The sequence below is a fragment of the Jaculus jaculus genome, chromosome 13 (assembly GCF_020740685.1).
Source record: "Jaculus jaculus isolate mJacJac1 chromosome 13, mJacJac1.mat.Y.cur, whole genome shotgun sequence".
Lineage (NCBI taxonomy): Eukaryota > Metazoa > Chordata > Mammalia > Rodentia > Dipodidae > Jaculus > Jaculus jaculus.
Window position 1 is genome coordinate 30,315,906 of NC_059114.1, and position 18,862 is coordinate 30,334,767.

Below are 18,862 nucleotides of genomic sequence, written 5' to 3' on the forward strand. Positions count from 1 at the left end.
TCTTTCTCTGTCTGTCACTCTCAAATAAATAAATAAAAATAAACCAAAAAAAATTAAAAAAAATTTTTCACTTCTGTGCCTGTTTCCTAATCTACAAATGGAGATAAAACCCATCACCTGGGACTCCAGCTAAGTTTCAAGGTCAGTCAACACCTGTAACTATGTAGGGCCAAGTTTTAGGCCCAGCTAAGAACATGCTAGAGGGGCTGGAGAGACAGCTTAGCAGTTAAGGTATATGCCTGCAAAGCCTAAGGACACAAGTTCAATTCTCAGATCCCATGTAAGCCAGCTGCAAAAGATGGAATTCGTCTGCAGTGGCTGGAGGCCCTGGTGTGCCCATCCTCACTCTGTCTCCAAAAAGGGGGGGGAGGGAGCAGGACATGGTAGAGAAAGAGCAGCTGGTTCTCAGTGCCGAGATCCCAGTGCAATCTCAGGGATGCACATGATGGGAACACTGGAACTGGAATGCACATGCCAGTCAGGCAGGGGACATGTGGGCCACCCATATGACCAAGCCTTAGAGTCCTCAGAAGCTCCTGAAGGCCAAAGGAGGTGACTGGGGAGGAAGCAGGGGAGCATCCTGACCTCCCTTTAGAGGGATCACAGAAGAAAAGCAGACAGAAGCTCCTTCAGTACTCCTTAGAAACTTGCTGGGGACCCCCCCCCCACAATGCAATGCTGCTGCCCCTTCCCAGCATGCAACTGGATCGGAAGTCCCCAAGAGGAGACTGACTGGGCTACCACTTTGTATGCCACACACCCCAAGGGTTAAGTTCACATGTGGAGACTGGACAAACTCGAGAGTATATTTATAGAGCAGCTGCTTGGAGCCATGAACACTGTGACTTCTTTCTATGTTTATTTGCAAAGTCTGTTAGTCAGGGTTCAATTCCACAGTACTCTTATAAACCCAGATGCACAAAATGGTGCATCCATCTGGAGTTCCATTGCAGTGGCAAGAGGCCCTAACATGATCACACTCTCCTTCTCACAAATAAATTATTTTTAGACTGGGTGTGGTGGTGCATGCCTTTAATCCCAGCACCTGGGAGGCAGAGGTAGGAGGATCGCCATGAGTTCAAGGCCACCCTGAGACCACACAGTAAATTCTAGGTCAGCCTGAGCTACAGTGAGACCCTACCTTAAAAAAAACCTAAATAAATAAATAAATATTACCATGCAGTATAATAGGCCTGGTGATGACATTTTCTTTCACATGTATCTGGCTCATAATCATCACTGAACTCTTGTCATTGCAACTTATGCTGGAAAATGATTCTATGCAAAAACACCAGTGCAGATTCAGAAGTAACTTGCCCAAGATCTCACAGTGGCAGGCACAGTGATACAAGGTAATACATTAATTCCTACCCTCCTTGTCCTTTCTCTGAGACACAATAGCAACCAACCTTCTGGATTTCCTTAAGCAGCACACCGTCTGTCATAAACTTGATCCTGGTATCTTCGGTCACATTCCCTTCATACCGGATCTGGTAGGAGACAACCCTGTGGGACAAGCTTCATCTCAGGCAAGTGACGGCCTCAGAGCTGTGGTGGGTAGTGCTGTAGCCACATGAACCCTCCAACGGGGACAGTGTAGCTGGGGCCCCAGCAGCAACCTGTCCTCTCCTAGCCATACCTCCTGGACACAGGGTGGGAACTCGTTGGGGGACACAGCAGACCAAAAAGCACAATAGGAAATGTTACAGAGCTTGGCCAGGGCCTGGCTGAAGCTTACTGGGAGATAGGACAACCTGGTCACAGGTAACTTCAATTAGAAACTCAGGGCCAGGGAACTTGGTGGTAGAGTTTCCTATGTTTCCTTCTAGCACCACAAAGAAAAATACAACTTTTCACAGCATGTCTTGTGGACTAACTCATGGAAGAAGCTTTTATATTTTGAAACCTGGGTTTAAATGAACTCCACTCCTGAGGCCACCACCTGCTCTGTCTCCAAACTCCTTATTAATTAATTAATTACTGTGGTTTTTTGAGGTAGGGTCTCGCTCTAGCCCAGGCTGACCTGAATTCACCTGTAGTCTTAGGATGGCCTCGAACTCAGTGTCCCATCACTGCCTTCTGAGTGCTGGGATTAAAGACATGTGCCACCATACCCAGCTCCCAAATTCCTACATGGGTGGGCTCACTCTGCTCCCTTAGTGAGTGCAGGGAAAGCAGTTGGTTCACCTTGGCTCTGAAGCCCCTATGCAGGGGCCAAAAGTCTCCCGTGAACTAGCCTTCTTGGGTCTGTGAGGCAGAGGACAGTCCTGACTGGTAATCCATGCTCTGCAGTGTCCCAGCTCCTTCTAGCAAGGTCCAGGATCTCCCATTCCCTCACCCTAGGAAGCAGGGCCTTACCGCTGTGATAGATTCATCTCTTTGGCCACTCGCTGGGACATGGCCATGGCAGCCACTCGGCGGGGCTCTGTGACTCCAATGATGCTGCCCTCACTGGGGAGGAAGTACAAATACATCAGCAGGGAAGCTTCACCTTGTCTGTCCTGAAGCCACCCATGGCTCTGCCTCACAGTTCACTGCAGCACGAGGAAGGGTGCCATGCAGCCTCTCCAGAAAGGGCTCAAAGTCAGTACAGACCAGTTGCTCAGGTAGCCAACGGGCAAGGCCAAGGACCAAGCAAACCTTGGGATACAGGTGAAACATGTCTCTGAGGGACAATTTTAAGAGAAAAGCTGAGTAGAGAATGTGCTATGGAGGTCTGGGCTGCATGGCATTCCCAAACAAACTAGGGGCCTGTGTGAATTGCCAAGTCCAGATGACATAGGACAGTCAGTTTCTTAGCCCCAAAAAGCATACCCACATTTGTACATGGTATATGCACACACACACCTCCAAAACAGAAAAAAAGACACCTTAGCTGGTCATGGGGGCACATGCCTTTAATCCCAGCACTTGGGAGACAGAAGTAGGATTGCTGTGAGTTCAAAGCTACTCTGAGACTACATAGTGAATTCCAGGTCAGAAAGAAAGAAATGAAACCTCAGGCTGACCCCACTATCCCTGCTCTCTACAGACAGGGAACCTGATGTTTCAACAGTCACACAGCCAGTAGAGATGGCTCTGCCTTGTACCAGATTCTCCTATAGCCCATGCTCACTGCCCCAGCACTGAGAATTCAGCCCGACACAGGAGAGGCATGAACAGGAATCATTCATGGAGACATGAGGTTTTAGGGCAGCAGGCATCTGGGTGTGTGTGTGGGGGGGGGTTGGGTCAACCCCAGCCAGAGCAGCTTCTCTCACCACAGGTGACCACCCATCTCAGGGCTGCAGAGAAGCTCACTAAGCCAGAATGTTTGTACACAGGTGCCCCTTTCCTACGGCCCACATCTCTGGCTCCTGCCTGGCAGTGAACTGCAGTGACCTCAAAAATTCTTTAAGGGCTAGAGAGTTGGCTTAGAGGTTAAGGCACTTGACTGCAATGCCAAAAGACACAGGGAGGGAGAGAGGGAGGGAGAAAGGGAAGGAAGGAAGGAGGGGAGGAAATGGGCACGCTTGGGCCTGTAGTCACTGCAAACAAATTCCATATGCATATGCCACTTTGTGCATCTGACTATATGTGGGTACCAGGAAATCAAACCCAAGTCATTTAGGTTTTGCAGGCAAGCACCTTAACCACTGAGCCATCTCTCCAACCCCCTCAATCTTATTCCTGAGATACAGTCTTTCAATGAGCCTGGAGCTCACCAATTCAGCCAGCTTGCAAGCAAACCCCAGGCATCCTCTTGTCTCTTGCCTCCCCAGTACTGGGATTATAGACATGTGCCACTGTGTTCTAGCTTTTATGTGGATCCAAACTTGGTTCCTCATGCTTGCAAACACTCAACCTAGGAAGTCATTTCCCTAGCCCCAAGCCCATTCTGTCAGGACAAATGTCCATTGTCTCCAGGGAGCCCCAGAGTACCACAGGCCCAGCCTCACCTGCTATAGCCTGCTTCGTAGAGAAACTGGGGCACCTGTGTGGTTTTCCCACTGCCAGTCTCACCACACACGATGATGATAGGGTGCTCAGCTACTGCCTCCATGATGGCTTGCTCCTCAGACAGGATAGGGAGCTTAAGCCGCTCTTCCTGGTGGGAGAGAGGAAGTCATTGCTGGGGGAGGGCTGTAGAATGGCAGGCAGGCAAGGGATGGTGGGCTCTTACACAAGGCCACATGGAGAGAGAGCATCGAAGAACTGGTAAATGTGTGCTGAATGCACTAGAGTCTTTGCAGCAGGGAACAAACAGAGAGCCTGGGCCTAGGGGACTCCTGTTCCACCCATCCCCACACTACTGAGGCTCATCAGTCCCTGCCAGAGCCCCAAAGGTGGAATAGCTATCATCCCCTTTTGCAGAAACAGACAAGTCCCAGGGCGAATACACAAAGCTCCTGCCCACCAGGATGTGTGGCATTGTGCTCTCGCCTTGCTAACTTGTATCCTTAATAAACACAGACGGACAAACCTGTATTTCAGGGGTGCGGCTCACAGGGATGAAAACAGCGGGTTTGGCCGGTGGTCGAGGTGGGGCATAGGCTTCTCCCTGCAAAGGCACAGGGGTCTTGACTGGAAGGGGCTGACTGATGGTTGTGGGGCTCTTGTCCCCAGGAAGAGCTGGCAGCAGATGCACTGGGGTTGTGCCTGTGTTGGCTCCAGGTTGGTCAGTGTCTGTGGCCTCTTCAGGTTCAAGGTCTAACTCAGAATCCTCTGAGGACTTGGACTCCTCCTCTGCTGAGGGTCGGTGGCGCTTCCGGTGCACCCCACTGAGGCTGCTGATCTTTTCCTGGCCTTGGGCTGCCAGCTCACCGGCTTTCCTGCTGGAACAGCAGACTTCAGGCCAGGTTATATGAGGGCACTCAGGGCGAACCCTCCCCCCCACCATAGAACAGGAACTAAGGCCAAGCCCCATCTACATCAGGGCTTCTGCAGTGACTTCCCACTCCCTGAAATACCCTTCCTATAGTCCATGTCACTCAAGTCTGCTCATCTACTAGAGAAATGGTCTCTGACTACTGCTCCAGATGCCACTCCTTTCCCCCTGTCCACTTGTCCCTGCTTTCTCTTCAGTTTAAGGTGCATGTACTTATCTGAGGACTGCTCACTTGTTCTTAATGCAGGAGTGTTTCTGGGCACTGTTCCACCCCAAGGCCACCGAGGACTGTGCAATGTGCCTCAATATATGGATGGCAGAGTACCATGTGTGGTGGAGAAAGTGTGAGTGGGCCTAGGGTGGACTGCCATGTTGAAACAAGGTTTTTTGAGATAGGGCCCAGGACAATCTGGAACTTAACTCTGTAGTCCCAGGCTGTTCTCTAACTCACAATAATCCTCCTACCTCTGCCTCCTAAATGCTAGGACTAAAGGCATGCATCACCACACTCAGCTAAGAAGTGGGCTTACAATGTCCACCCCAAACCTGAGAAAGTGCTTCAAGCAGGAACTATACAGCCATAACTAAAAGAGGTGCTCAGAGATGTCACTGAGGTCTCAAAGACATCACCAGGGCAGAGCTGGCTGATCTGTGCCCTGTAGCACATTTGGCACACATTCACATGAATAAGCCTCCACCCCCAGAGACCAATGAACCAAACCCTCCAGGCAAAGTCACTCACTCACTCTTTGGTGCGGTACATGCGGACTCCTGTGCCCAGCCTGGCTGTGGTGTAGAAGAGACGCATCTCTGCTTCCGACACCTGGACTGAACTTAGTTTCTGCAGCAGCTCAGCGCGCTGGGAAAGGCAGGAGAGTGTCACCCACTGGGCCAGACCCTCTTTAGGAGGTGGCAAGGATCCAAGGGGGACCTGGGGCTCACCAACACCAGACTCTAAACTAGAAGGTGCACCTTTGCCCCCACTCAGACTTGCAAACTTGAGGTGCTCGCCATCTTCTTCACAGAATGTGGGGTCATGGGAGCACTCTGTGCAGCACTGTGTGATATCTAGAGGAACACTGGCTGTGGGATGCCCAGCAGATGGAAAGGGCACAGCCCTCTGTGACCGCCTGCTGTCTTCAGGAGGCAGACAGCCATGTGGGTGCTCCAACCATGGGTCACCAAGCCACCTGAGTTGTGCAGTGTACATGGTAGGGCCTAGAACATTTCCCTCACATGCTATATGCTATACTCTTTAGTATGTATATTTCAGTTAATTTTAAAAAATAAAGGAAAAAGAAAAACCAAGGAACTGGGAATGGTGGCACACACCTTTAATCCCAGCACTTGAGAGGCAGAAGTAGGAGTATCACCATGAGTTCGAGGCCACCCTAAGACTACATAATGAATTCCAGGTCAGTCTGAGCTAGAGTGAGACCCTGCCTTGAAAAACCAAAAATAAATAAACTGAACAAACAGAGCCAGGCATGGTGGCTTGTGCCTTTAATTCCAGCACTCAGGAGGCAGAAGTGAGAAGATTGCTGTGACTTCAAGGCTACCCTACCCCAGCCAGCGGGGAGTCGAACAAGGAAATGAGGGGAAAATTAACCTGAATGAAAAAAGGCAAACAGACACAAGAAGGAGACCATGCTAGATGTTTGTCAAGGCCTTGAGAGTTTATTCTTACATGTAGGTTCATATATGGTTGTAGGGGGAAGGGGACGTGGTCAGAGCAAGGAGTTGTAGGGGGAAGGGGACGTGGCCAGGGCAAGGACTTGCCAGAAAACCTAGAGGGGATGTAATTAGGTGTTCATCTAATCTTGCCTCACTGGCTTAACATCCTGACCATAAACTGGCCTTTTGCAAAAGATAAGATTCTGTAAGCAGTCTGCTGACCGGTTCCAGAAGTACCTAATAGGAAGCTGGATGGACCAGCTTTCTGAGTAATGAGTTAGCTTATGAGCAGGCCCAGGCAAAATGGAGAGGCTTTTGCTCTATGGCTCCCGACATCTCCTCCCTTCTTTTATACAAAAGAGGGGGGTCGTGGGGGGGGGAATTAACATGGGATTTTTTTTTATAATCATGGAAAATGCTAATAAAAATTTAAAAAATAAGAAAAAAAGAGGGGGAGGTCCGCTATTCAGCGGTGGGCTGCAATGCCTTTGTTTCTTCATCAGCTACCACAGGATGGGGGAGTGTTTAGCCAGGTGTACGATCCCATTGTTTCTGGTAGTTGAATATTAGCTGAAGAAGTAGAAACTTAACTTGCTACATGACGGTTTCTGTTAACATGGCCGAGGTTTGATTCATAGCTCCCAACACTACCCTGAGACTACATAGCAAATTCCACGTCAGTCTAGGCTAAAGTGAAACCCTACCTCGAAAAAAGAGCACACACAAAAAGTATTTCAAACAGGGGTCTGGGGAGATGGCGCAGCAGCTAAAGGCCTGTCAACCTGGATTTGCTTGCTCACTACACACATAAGGCCAGATGCACAAAGCAGTGCATGCCACTGGAGGTCATTAGCAGTGGCAAGAGGTCCTAACATGCTCATACTCTTTATCTCTCCCCACCTGCTCCCAAACAGATATAAACTCCAAACATGGGTTTACTTTGAAAAGGATACAATAGTCCTTCCTCTATTCAGGGTTCTAAAAAGAGGCTGTGAGACTGTGCCTGAGACCCACATGCTTCCAGACTAAAACACACAGCTCTTAATTATGGTCAGTGAACTCACCAAAACTGAAAGCCATGCTTCAAGAAGCCTTCATGTGAGGGTTCTTTGACCTCAGTGCTACTGACATGGTGGGCTAGACAAGAGATTGTTACTTTTACTGGGGATGACCCATGGTGTGTATGTGCTACCACTAAGCCAGTCTCTGTACCCAGGCTGGATACTTTTTGCTTTTCCCTGCACACAGGCTAGGTGGCAGCATGCTCAGCTCCTACACAGTTGATGCCCACAGCATACTAAAGTTACTGCAATCCACAAAACTGGGGTGAGCTAGGAATGGTGGCATATGTCTGTAATGCCAGCACTTGGGAGGCAGAGGTAGGAGAATCGCCTTGAGTTCAAGGCCACCCTGGACTACATAGTGAATTCCAGGTCAGCCTGGGGTGAGCCTGCAGACCCCAGTATAAATCTACAGGAACTCAAGAAACACTCTACCAGGCAGCATGAGTTCTTCAACAAGTAAGTGTTGTGGGGGCTTTAGCAGGGGAAGCATCTAGAAGGTAAGTGGAATCTTAACAATTTATTGGACATATACTTTTAAAATTTAGGCATGTGAGAGCTGGGCTTGGTGGCACATGCCTTTAACCCCAGCACTCAGGAGCTAAGGTAGATAGATGAATTGTTGAGAATTTGAGGCCAACCTGGATAGATTCTACCTAAACAACAACAAAAATAGGTATGTCTTCTGGTTAAGATGGTGGCATAGGAACCATGCCAAAGCAGCCTAAGGGAGAAAAAGCCAAAAAGCCTGGCAAAATACACTCTTCTACTAAAAAGTGAAGTGTATAAGAAATTACCAACAGCAGCAGAGAAGTAGGAGAGACCCAGAGCACTTAGGGCCCACACAGGCAGGCAGAAGCAGCTCCAGCAGCAGCGGCACGAGGTCCACGGGGCCACAGCTGCCAGGCTCGGGTTAAGCGGCAGGAAAAGCCACTTGAGGGGATTTTTCACTCACAGCAGAGATCTTTGCAAACTCAAGAAATATGGAGGGAGGACGGCAGTGAACAATGGAGGAGCAGATTACCAGGTAGAGGATCACATGGACCAGTGGGAGAACTAGAACGACCATCCACAGCCTCCTCTCCCCCACCGCCAGCACAAGCGCCAGCAAGCACCAGAGACCCGGAGAAGGGAGCTCACAGCACCCCTTACCAGAGCAGCAATCCAGTGACCCAGCCAGCCTACTTGAACCCACAGTGCACCAAAGAGGGACCCAAGCAGGAGTGCAGCATAACTGAGACCAAAATCATCCCAAAAGGTAACTGGGATTACACCAGGTCAGTACCCGCCAAATAAATCTGGTATATAGGCCTGAACCGGAAGTGCTAATTGCCGCTTCCAGCACCTTCCATAGCAGGATACATTATATGTTAAATCTGATGGATGGTCAGATTTGACATTCTTTTTTGTTTTTGATTTTTCGAGGTAGTTTCACTCTGGTCTAGGCTGACCTGGAATTAACTATGTAGTCTCAGGGTGGCCTCGAACTTTCGGCGATCCTCCTACCTCTGCCTCCCAAGTGCTGGGATTAAAGGCGTGTGCCACCACGCCCGGCTTAGATTTGACATTCTTAAATAAGCTATATTTTGGGCTTGTTACTTGTTGCTTACTGATTTAAGTGGCTTTTTTCCTCTCCTGTTGTACATTATGGAAGGGTCTCACTTGGTCACAAGCTGGTTTGGAACCCTCAACAGACCAGAAATCTTAACCTCCTAGTTGACAGGATTAAGGGTATAGGGCAACACAAACCCTAAGGGACAGTGACTTTGTTAGAAGATCTGGTTGTCATAACACCTACTCTTACATAAATACTCTGTGCTGTTTTTCCTTGAATGTGCACATTGTTTAATTAAATTTTAGAATCAATCTATATTTTGTTTGCCCAGTCTACTTGAATACTCTCATACCAGGCAAACCCAGTATCAAGGGTCACTTTTGTAGATACTCTGAGAGCCTTGAGAACCACACCTAGCACCTTAAGCTCCTAACCTGAAGATATATAACATCAAGTTTATTGACACAAGAAAAATACTGCAGCTAACTAGACAATCCAAGCATTAAATTAATTTAAGATGCAAAAATATATACATTATAACACAAGAAGCACCAAAAACTCAAGACAATATAAATCTACCAAAAAGTATTAATGCATCAGAAATGACCTACAGTGAGAATGAGTTGGAGGAAATGCCTGAGAAAGATTTCCAAAGAATGATTATAAACATGCTCAAAGAAGCCAAAGAGAAAATCAAAGGAATGAAAGAAGACACAGGAAACCAATTAATGAAATAAAGAGGTCAATATAAGACATAAATAAAGAACTAGAAATAATAAAGAAAAACCAATCAGAATTACTAGCAATGAAAAACACAGTCAATGAAATAAACAACTCTGTTGAAAATCTCTCCAGCAGAGTGGATGAAAGAGCAGACAGAATATCTAAACTAGAAGACCAGATCTAATACAGTCCAACAAAGAGAAAGACAAATGAATAGGAAAGTATGAATGGGAATTTCAAGATATTCAGGACACTATGAAAAGATCAAACATAAGAATTCAGGGTGTAGTAGAAGGAGAAGAATTTCACTCCAAAGGCATAGTAGGCATTTTCAACAAAATCATAGAAGAAAAATTTCCCCAAATTTGGAAAGAGGTGCCAATGCAGATACAGGAATCCTTTAGGACACCAAACGGACAAAACCAGGAAAGAACCTCTCCTCACCATATTATAAGTAAACTACCAAACTTACAAACCAAAGAAAAAAATATTGAAAGCAGTTAGAGAGAAAAATCAAGTTACTACAAAGGCAAGCCCATCAAGATCACAGCACATTACTTAACACAAACTTTAAAAGCCAGAAAGGCTTGGAGTGATATATTCCAACTTCTGAAAGATAACAACTGTCAACCAAGGTTACTTTATCCTGCAAAGCTATCCATTCAAATAGATGTTGAAATAAGGACATTCCACAACAAAAGCAGTCTAAAGGAGTATTTGAAGACAACACCAGCTCTACAGAAAATACATGAAAGAATCCTCTATGAAGATTAAGAAAAGCACACATATAAGGAACCTGGAAAAAAACTAACAATACTCAAATACTAGTTAACACAAGACAGCAAAGGTAAAACCAGAAGAACTACAAAAAAATGGAAAAAATACATACCTTCCAATAATATCTCTCCCTCTCTCTCTCTCTCTCTCTTTTTTTTTTTTCAAGGTAGGGTCTCACTCTAGCCCAGGCTGACCTGGAATTCACTATGGAGTCTCAGGGTTGGCTTCAAACTCACAGCAATCCTCCTACCTCTGCCTCCCAAGTGCTGGAATTAAAGGCATGCGCCACTATACCTGGCAACAATAACTCTTAATATCAATGGCCTCAATGCCCCAACCAAAAGTTTGGTTGCAGGATCCTTCAAATTGTTGCCTTCAAAAAAATCAACTTTCTACAAAGGATGGGCACTTTCTTTGGGTGAAAGGTTGGAAAACAGTGATCCAAGCAAATGGGCCAAGAAAAAAAGCAGGGGTTGCTATCCTAGTATCTGACAAGGTAGACATCAGTACAACATTAGTTAAGAAAGATAGAGCCGGGCGTGGTGGCGCACGCCTTTAATCCCAGCACTCGGGAGGCAGAGGTAGGAGGATTGCCATAAGTTCAAGGCTACCCTGAGATGACAGAGTTAATTCCAGGTCAGCCTGGACCAGAGTGAGACCCTACCTTGAAAAACCAAAAAAAAAAAAAAAGAAAAAAGAAAAAAAAAAAAAGAAAGATAAGGAAGGTCACTTTATATTGATTAAAGGCACACTCCAAGAAGAGGACATTACAATCCTAAACATATATGCACCTAACATGGGGGCTCCCAACTTCATCAAACAAATGCTATTAGAACTAAGGTCACAGATAACACCAAACACAGTGGTGGTGAGTGACTTCAACACTATGCTCTCATCACTTGACATATCACTCCGGCAAAAAACAAACAGACAGGCATCTGGGTTAAGTGAAGTCATAGAAGAAATGGACCTAACAGATATATACAGAACATTTCATCCAAATGCTGCAGAACGTACATTCTTTTCAGCAGCACATGGAACATTCTCTAAATAGACCATATATTAGGACACAAAGCAAAGTGTAACAAATACAGGAAAATTGAAATAATTCCTTGCATTTCATCTGACCACAATGGAATCAAACTACAAATCAACAGCAAGAAAAGCTATAGAGCATACACAAAATTACAGAAACTAAACAATACACTACTAAATTATGAATGGGTCAATAAAGACATCAAGAAGAAAATCAAAAAATTCATATAGTCAAATCATAATGAGAACACAACATATCAAAACCTTTGGGATACAATAAAGGCAGTCCTAAGAGGAAAATTTATAGCTTTAAGTGCCTATATTAAGAAATTAGAAAGATATGATGGAGAATGGAATTTCAAAGGGGAAAGTGGGGGGGGGTATTACCATGGGATTTTTTTTATAATCATGGAAAATGATAATAAAAATTAAATAAAAAGAAAAAAAATAAAATAAATTGAAACTCAGTGATGTTGAACAAAAATAGTTACCACATGAAAATAAACCTTCCTCAAAAACCACTAAAAAAAAAAGAAAGAAAAAGAAATTAGAAAGGTCGCAGTAAACGACCTAATGCTTCAGCTTAAAGCCTTGGAAAAAGAAGAACAAGGCAAACCGAAAATCAGTAGACAGGAAAAGAATGGGGCAGAAATTAATGAAATAGAAACCAAAAAAAAAAACAATCCAAAGAATCAATGAAACAAAGAGTTGTTTTTTTTTTTTTTTAATTATTTATTTATTTTTTTGAGAGCGACAGACACAGAGAGAAAGACAGATAGAGGGAGAGAGAGAGAATGGGCGTGCCAGGGCTTCCAGCCTCTGCAAACGAACTCCAGATGCTTGCGCCCCCTTGTGCATCTGGCTAACGTGGGACCTGGGGAACCGAGCCTCGAACCGGGGTCCTTAGGCTGCACAGGCAAGCGCTTAACCGCTAAGCCATCTCTCCAGCCCCCCAAAGAGTTGATTTTTTGAAAGGATAAACAAGATTGATAAACCCTCAGCAATCTGAACAAAGAGAGAAGAGACACAAATTAATAAAATTAGAGATGAAAAGAACAACATCACAACAGATACCTGAGAAATTAAAAAAATCGTAAGGACATACTATAACAATATATACTCCACTAAGTATGAAAATCTGAAAGAAATGTTGATTTCCTTGATTTACATGATCTTCCTAAATTAAAGCAAGATGAGATTAATCACTTAAATAGACCTGTAACAAGTATGGAGATCCAAGCATTTATCAAAAATCTTCCAACTAAAACAGTCTAGGCCTCCACCAGGATTCACTGATGAATTTTACCAGACCTTCAGGGAAGGACTAACACCATTGCTTCTTAGGATTTTCTATAAAATAAAAAAGAAGGAATCTTACCAAACTCCTTCTGCGAAGCCAGCATCACCCAGATACCAAAACCAGACAAAGACAAAAAAAAAAAAATTACAGACCAATCTCTCTCATGAACATAGACATAAAAATTCTCAACAAAATATTGGCAAACAGAATACAACAATATATCAGTAGAATCATTCACCCTGACCAAGAGGGTTTATCCCAGAGATGCAGAGATGGTTCAACATATGCAAATCGATAAATGTAATACGTTATATAAACAGACTGAAGGACAAAAATCAAATGATCATCTCATTAGATGCAGAGAAAGCATTTGACAAAATCCAATTCATGATAAAAGTCCCACAGACACTGGAAATAGAAGGAACATATCTCAATATAATAAAGACTATTTATGACAAGCCTACAGCCAACATATTACTAAATGGGGAAAAACTGGAAGCCTTTCCACTAAAATCAGGAACAAGACTACGGTGTCCACTATCCCCAATTTTATTTAATATAGTACTGGAAGTCTTAGCCATAGCAACAAGGCAAGAGATGCACATAAAAGGGATACAAATTAGAAAGGAAGAGATCAAGCTATCATTATTTGCAGATGATATGATTCTATACAAAAAGGACCCTAAAGACTCTACCAGCAAACTGTTAGAGCTGATAAACACCTATAGACATATAGCAGGGTATAAAATAAATACACAGAAATCAGTAGCCTTCCTATATGCTAACAACAAACACACTGAGGATGAAATCAGAGAATCACTCCCATTCATAATTGTATCAAGAAAAATAAAATACTTTGGAATAAACCTAACCAAGGAAGTGAAGGATCTCTACAATAAAAACTTTTAAGACACTCAAGCTAAAAATTGCAGAAGACACTAGTAAATGGAAAAACTTCCCTTGTTCCTGGATTGGAAGAATCAATATTGTGAAAATGGCAATCTTACCAAAAGCAATCTACACATTTAATACAATCCCCATTAAAATTCCAATGGCAGGGCTGGAGAGATGGCTTAGCAGTTAAGCGCTTGCCTGTGAAGCCTAAGGACCCCGGTTCGAGGCTCGGTTCCCCAGGTCCCACGTTAGCCAGATGCACAAGGGGGCGCATGCGTCTGGAGTTCGTTTGCAGTGGCTGGAAGCCCTGGCGTGCCCATTCTCTCTCTTTCCCTCTATGTGTCTTTCTCTCTATGTCTGTCGCTCTCAAATAAATAAATAAAAAATGAACCAAAAAAAAATTAAAAAAAAAAATTCCAGTGGCATTCTTCAAGGAAATAAAGCTAATCAAAATCTAAGAAGATATAAATAGAGCATATGGAAACCTACTTTTTTGGACAATGGAACACTCAGGAGCCACAGACTGTTGCTAGAAAATTTTCAGTGCCAGGGATGTGATACTTTCCAGTGCGTTATTGGCCAGGGTGGTACCTGATACCCCCAAAACATTGAAGGCCATTGTGGAGGCCCTTGGTTTCCCACCAGGAAGAGATGATAAGACCCTATTGCTGAGGCCTCCACATACTTGGGCTGCTAGGCCACTGAAAAATCCTGCTGGAACTGAGCTGATAACCTCCTCCATGTAGACCAATTGACAGAAAGCTGGAGGAAGCCATGCAGTTCAATGGGAAAGAGAGAGAAATCACCAGTGAAGACACTCAACAGTGGACACTGCAAGCTTTATATTTGGCCAGCCAGGCCAAATGAGCCAATGGGTGCAATTGTGGCATGTCTGTCATGGAGGAAGACAACTGCCCTCTGATTGGAGTGGAGGCCCGCTCCATGGGAGGGAATACATCCCTGATACTGAAAACTTAAAACAGGGGTAGTCATGAGTCCTGGGGGTGTTAACATCTGCTGCTGGCTGGCTAAATATATATACTATGCTTATCAAACTGCCCAGTAAGTACTTCTCTTATATTCATACTCTTATGTTAATGCTCTTCTCACTTTTGGTAGAGAATCTTCTCTTTTCAGATTGCAGTGACCTTGGGATGACTCAGAAGGCATCATGGTGCTGGAAAGAAGTGACCATAGTGCTCAGTACTGCAATATCTCTATCACACCTTCCAAGGCTCAGGTTCTATTGTGGAAGAGGTGGCGGAAAGAATGTAAGAGCCAAAGGATGGGTAGGACTCCTTACAAAGTGCTCCTCCAGACACAAAATGGCCTGGATATCCATGACCTCAAAGTGCCTGACACTACCTACACCAGACCATCATAACAGGAGGAAAAGATCATGACATCAAAACAAAAGAGACTGATTGAGATGGGGAGGGGATATGATGGAGAATGGAGTTTCAAAGGGGAAAGTGGGGGGAGGGAGGATATTACCATGAGATATTTTTTATAATCATGGAAGTTGTTAATAAAAATTTGAAAAAAAAGTCACAATTTTAGGGGCTAGAGAAATGTCTTAGCAGTTAAGTGCTTGCTTGTGGATCCTAAGGACCCCAGTTTGAGGCTTGATTCTTCTGTATGCACATAAGCTAGAAGCACAAGGTGGTGTATGCATCTGGAGTTCATTTGCAATGCCTAGAGGCCGTGGTGCACCCATTCTGTCTGTCTGTCTGTGTCTCTCTGCCTCTTTCTCTCTGTCTGTCGCTCTCAAATATATAAAAATTAAGTCGGGCATGGTGGCACATACCTTTCATCCCAGCACTCAGGAGGCAGAGGTAGGAGGATCACCACCCTAAGATTACATAGTGAGTTCCCAGTCAGCCTTGGCTACAGTAGAACCCTACCTTGACAAAAATAAAATAAAATATTAAAGGTCACAATTTAAAAAATACAAGCTAAAATATTTATGGATATATATAAGATTGTAGAGATATGAAATGACTTCCAGGGAGTCTGTGACAGAAGAAAGAGACCTTCTGGGAACCCAGCACTGGAGATGGGGGCACAGACCTGCCACAGGGAGCATACCTGGCTCTTCTTCTCCTTCTGTTCCAAGACTTTCTGCAGTACTTTCCTCTCCTTCTTGGTCAGTGGCTTCTTCTTCTTTGCTGGAGGAGGAGCCTTGCTCTTCTTTTTCTTTTTACCCAGCAAAACGAGCGCATTGCTCTCATCCACTCCCTTCAGCACATCCTTGTCTGAAAAGACAGCTTACCTCACCAAGGGTACAGGGAGTCACAGAGTGTACTGGGCACTCACAAGCTCTAAACCAGCAACCTCCTGCAGGTTGCCCACCCCACCTGGGGGTTCTCATTACAACTTTGACATTCTAGGCATAAGGAAAGTATAAGAGAAAAGCAAAAGGGAACACCGCACTTGATCTCTACAGACTATTGGGAGTACTCAAGGGGCTGAAGGCTGAAGCACTGAGTCAGGCTGGGGTTCAAACTTATAAGGAGGATCCTAAGGCAAACAGACTGAATCAGCTACAAGTCCAAGGGAAGCAGATAAGGAATTAAAGTTTTTTGTGTCCTTGCTCAGAATAGGCCTTTTTGCAGAACTGTCAAGGGAGGACTGGATGCCTCAGTTCTTTATGGCCTTCTAATCTTTTTTTTTTTTTTTCTTTTCTTAAAGATACTTAGTTATTAGAGACGGGGGAGGGGGGAGTGAATGGGCATGCCAGGGCCTCTAGCCACTGCAAATGAACTCCAGACATATATACCAATTTGTGCATCTGGTTACATGGGACCTAGGGAATCAAATCTGGGTCCTTATGGCCTTCTAATCTTAAGGTTAGTTCCCTCTAGTTTTCTGGGAAGGCTATTAACCCTTCACTAGGTGGGCTGGGAATGTGGTTCCTACTTGCCTAGGATGCACAAGGTCCTTGGTTTGACCCCATCCCTCATCCCATGAACTGGGTGTGACTTTGAGGATGATGGAATGCACCCTTTCCTATTACAAATCACACCCTTTTCTCTAACTTCACTGCCTTCCTGTCCGACCAAGGATGGAAGAGAACAGATAGGTGGGTAGAGGAAAGCATGCTTTTTGACCCTGGCTACCCTAGCTCTATTTCTAGAATCTTTTAATTTTTATTTTTTTAGTTTTTCGAGGGTCTCGCTGTAGCCCAGGCTGACCTGGAATTCATTATGTAGTCTCAGGGTGGCCTCGAATACATGGTGGTCTTCCTATCGCTACCTCCCAAGTGCTGGGATTAACAGCATGTACCACAACGACCAACTTAAAAAAAAAAAAAAAAATATATATATATATATATATATATAAAATATATATATATAATTATATATATATATATAATTTATTTATTTATATATTTGAGAGAGATAGAGAAAGAGAATGGGCCTGCCAGGGCTTCCAGCCACTGCAAATGAATTCCAGATGCATGTGTCTCCTTGTACAGGCTTACATGGGTCCTGGGGAATCAAACCAGGGTCCTTTAGCTTTGCAGTCAAATGCCTTAACTGCTAAGCCATCTTCTTCTCCAGCCTTTTTGTTGAGAGAGAGCAAGAGAGAGAGTGAGTGTTCAATTATGTAGCCCACGCTGACCTCAAACATCTGCCTCAGCCTTTTTTGTTTGGGATTAGAAACATTAACTACCCCTTTTCTCTTAAAAGCACTAGCACTTTCCACAGCCTGCAAGGATTCTCTAATTTCCACTCTAATACCAGGTTTTTAAAAAAATTATTTTCTTTATTTATTTGAGAAAGAAAAAAAATAGGAAGGGAGAAAGAAAGAGAGCCGGGCATTGTGGCACACGCCTTTAATCCCAGTAATCGGGAGGCAGTGATAGGAGGATTGCCATGAGTTCAAGGCCACCCTGAGACTACACAGTGAATTCTAGGTCAGCTTGAACTAGAGTGAGAACCTACCTTGGGGGGGGGGAGAAAGAACCAGAGAGGAGAGAATGGGCGTGCTTGTGCCCCTTTGTCCGTCTGGCTCACGTGGGTCCTGGAGAATTGAAGCTAGGTCCTTTGGCTTTGCAGTCAAGCGTCTTAACCACTAAGCCATTTTTCCAGCCCTTTTTTTATTTTTCAAGGTTGGGTCTCCCTTTAGCCCAGGCTGACCTGGAATTGACTATGTAATCTTAGAATGGCCTGCAACTCATAGGAATCCTCCTACTTCTGTCTCTCCCTAGTATTAGTATGCACCTCATATTCTATGTAATTTATTGCTGGGCTGGAAAGATGGCTTAGTGGTTATGTCATGCATGAAGCAATCTGGAGCGGAGCTAACGGGTAGTTGGAAAGGAGATTATAAATGTAAATCGCAGGAATGGATGGACTCTCCTCAAGTTACAAGGCAGTATCCCTAATTCACTGATGTTTACTGGGGATGGGGGTTCTGAGACTGGGTCTCATGCTAGCCCAGGCTGTCCTCGAACTGCCGGCGACCCTACGTCAGTCTCCCGAGCACTGGCCACACTCACTGCTAACCTAGGCAGGCACGTCCGCGTCCTCTGGATCATGAGGGAAAGGGCATGCCCGGGGCGCTTGGTTCCCACCCTCCCGGACAGTCTCCCCGAAGCCCAGCCCCGCCCCGGGCTCCTTACCCTCCAGCTCCAGCCGCACGGGGGCCGGCTCGGGGGCGCCCTTCGCGGGCCGCGGGCCAGTCTGCAGACGCCCCTTCACGTTATACCGCCGGCGCAGCCTCCCCATGTCTCTGGCGCGCGCGGAGGTCGCGTCCCCCGCTGAAAGACCCTCAAGCACACGTCACGTGCACGCCGACAGCCCCTCAGATCGAGACTTCCGGGTTGTGCTCTCGCGAGAACCACTGCCCGAGCCCCAGAGGCTTGGACCTGGAGGCGGGGTCTGAGGAAGGCGGGGCCACGGCTAAGGGGCGGGGCTGGGCAGAGGGGCGGAATGGGCCAGCCTAGAGACCTTGAGCAGCCAGAGGGTCTT

General features: G+C 45.4%; 1 protein-coding gene across 2 annotated transcripts in view; it reads right to left on the minus strand.

The window, feature by feature from the left end:
* The window catches only part of Dhx37 (DEAH-box helicase 37), a 35,287-nt gene extending 16,626 nt beyond the window's left edge, over positions 1–18,661 (minus strand). Inside the window, exons 1-7 of one of the 2 annotated variants that reach the window (XM_004668458.2) lie at positions 18,514–18,661; positions 15,975–16,141; positions 5,614–5,726; positions 4,463–4,811; positions 3,939–4,087; positions 2,359–2,451; positions 1,410–1,506 (exon numbers count right to left, since the gene is read on the minus strand). In XM_004668458.2, coding sequence (XP_004668515.2) covers positions 1,410–1,506; positions 2,359–2,451; positions 3,939–4,087; positions 4,463–4,811; positions 5,614–5,726; positions 15,975–16,141; positions 18,514–18,619 — 1,074 coding nt within the window. In that variant the 5' untranslated portion in view covers positions 18,620–18,661. Of the gene's footprint in view, positions 1–1,409; positions 1,507–2,358; positions 2,452–3,938; positions 4,088–4,462; positions 4,815–5,613; positions 5,727–15,974; positions 16,142–18,513 lie in introns of both variants that reach the window. The other variant, XM_045132681.1, reaches the window with a different exon arrangement.
* Between the last annotated feature and the right edge of the window lie 201 nt (positions 18,662–18,862).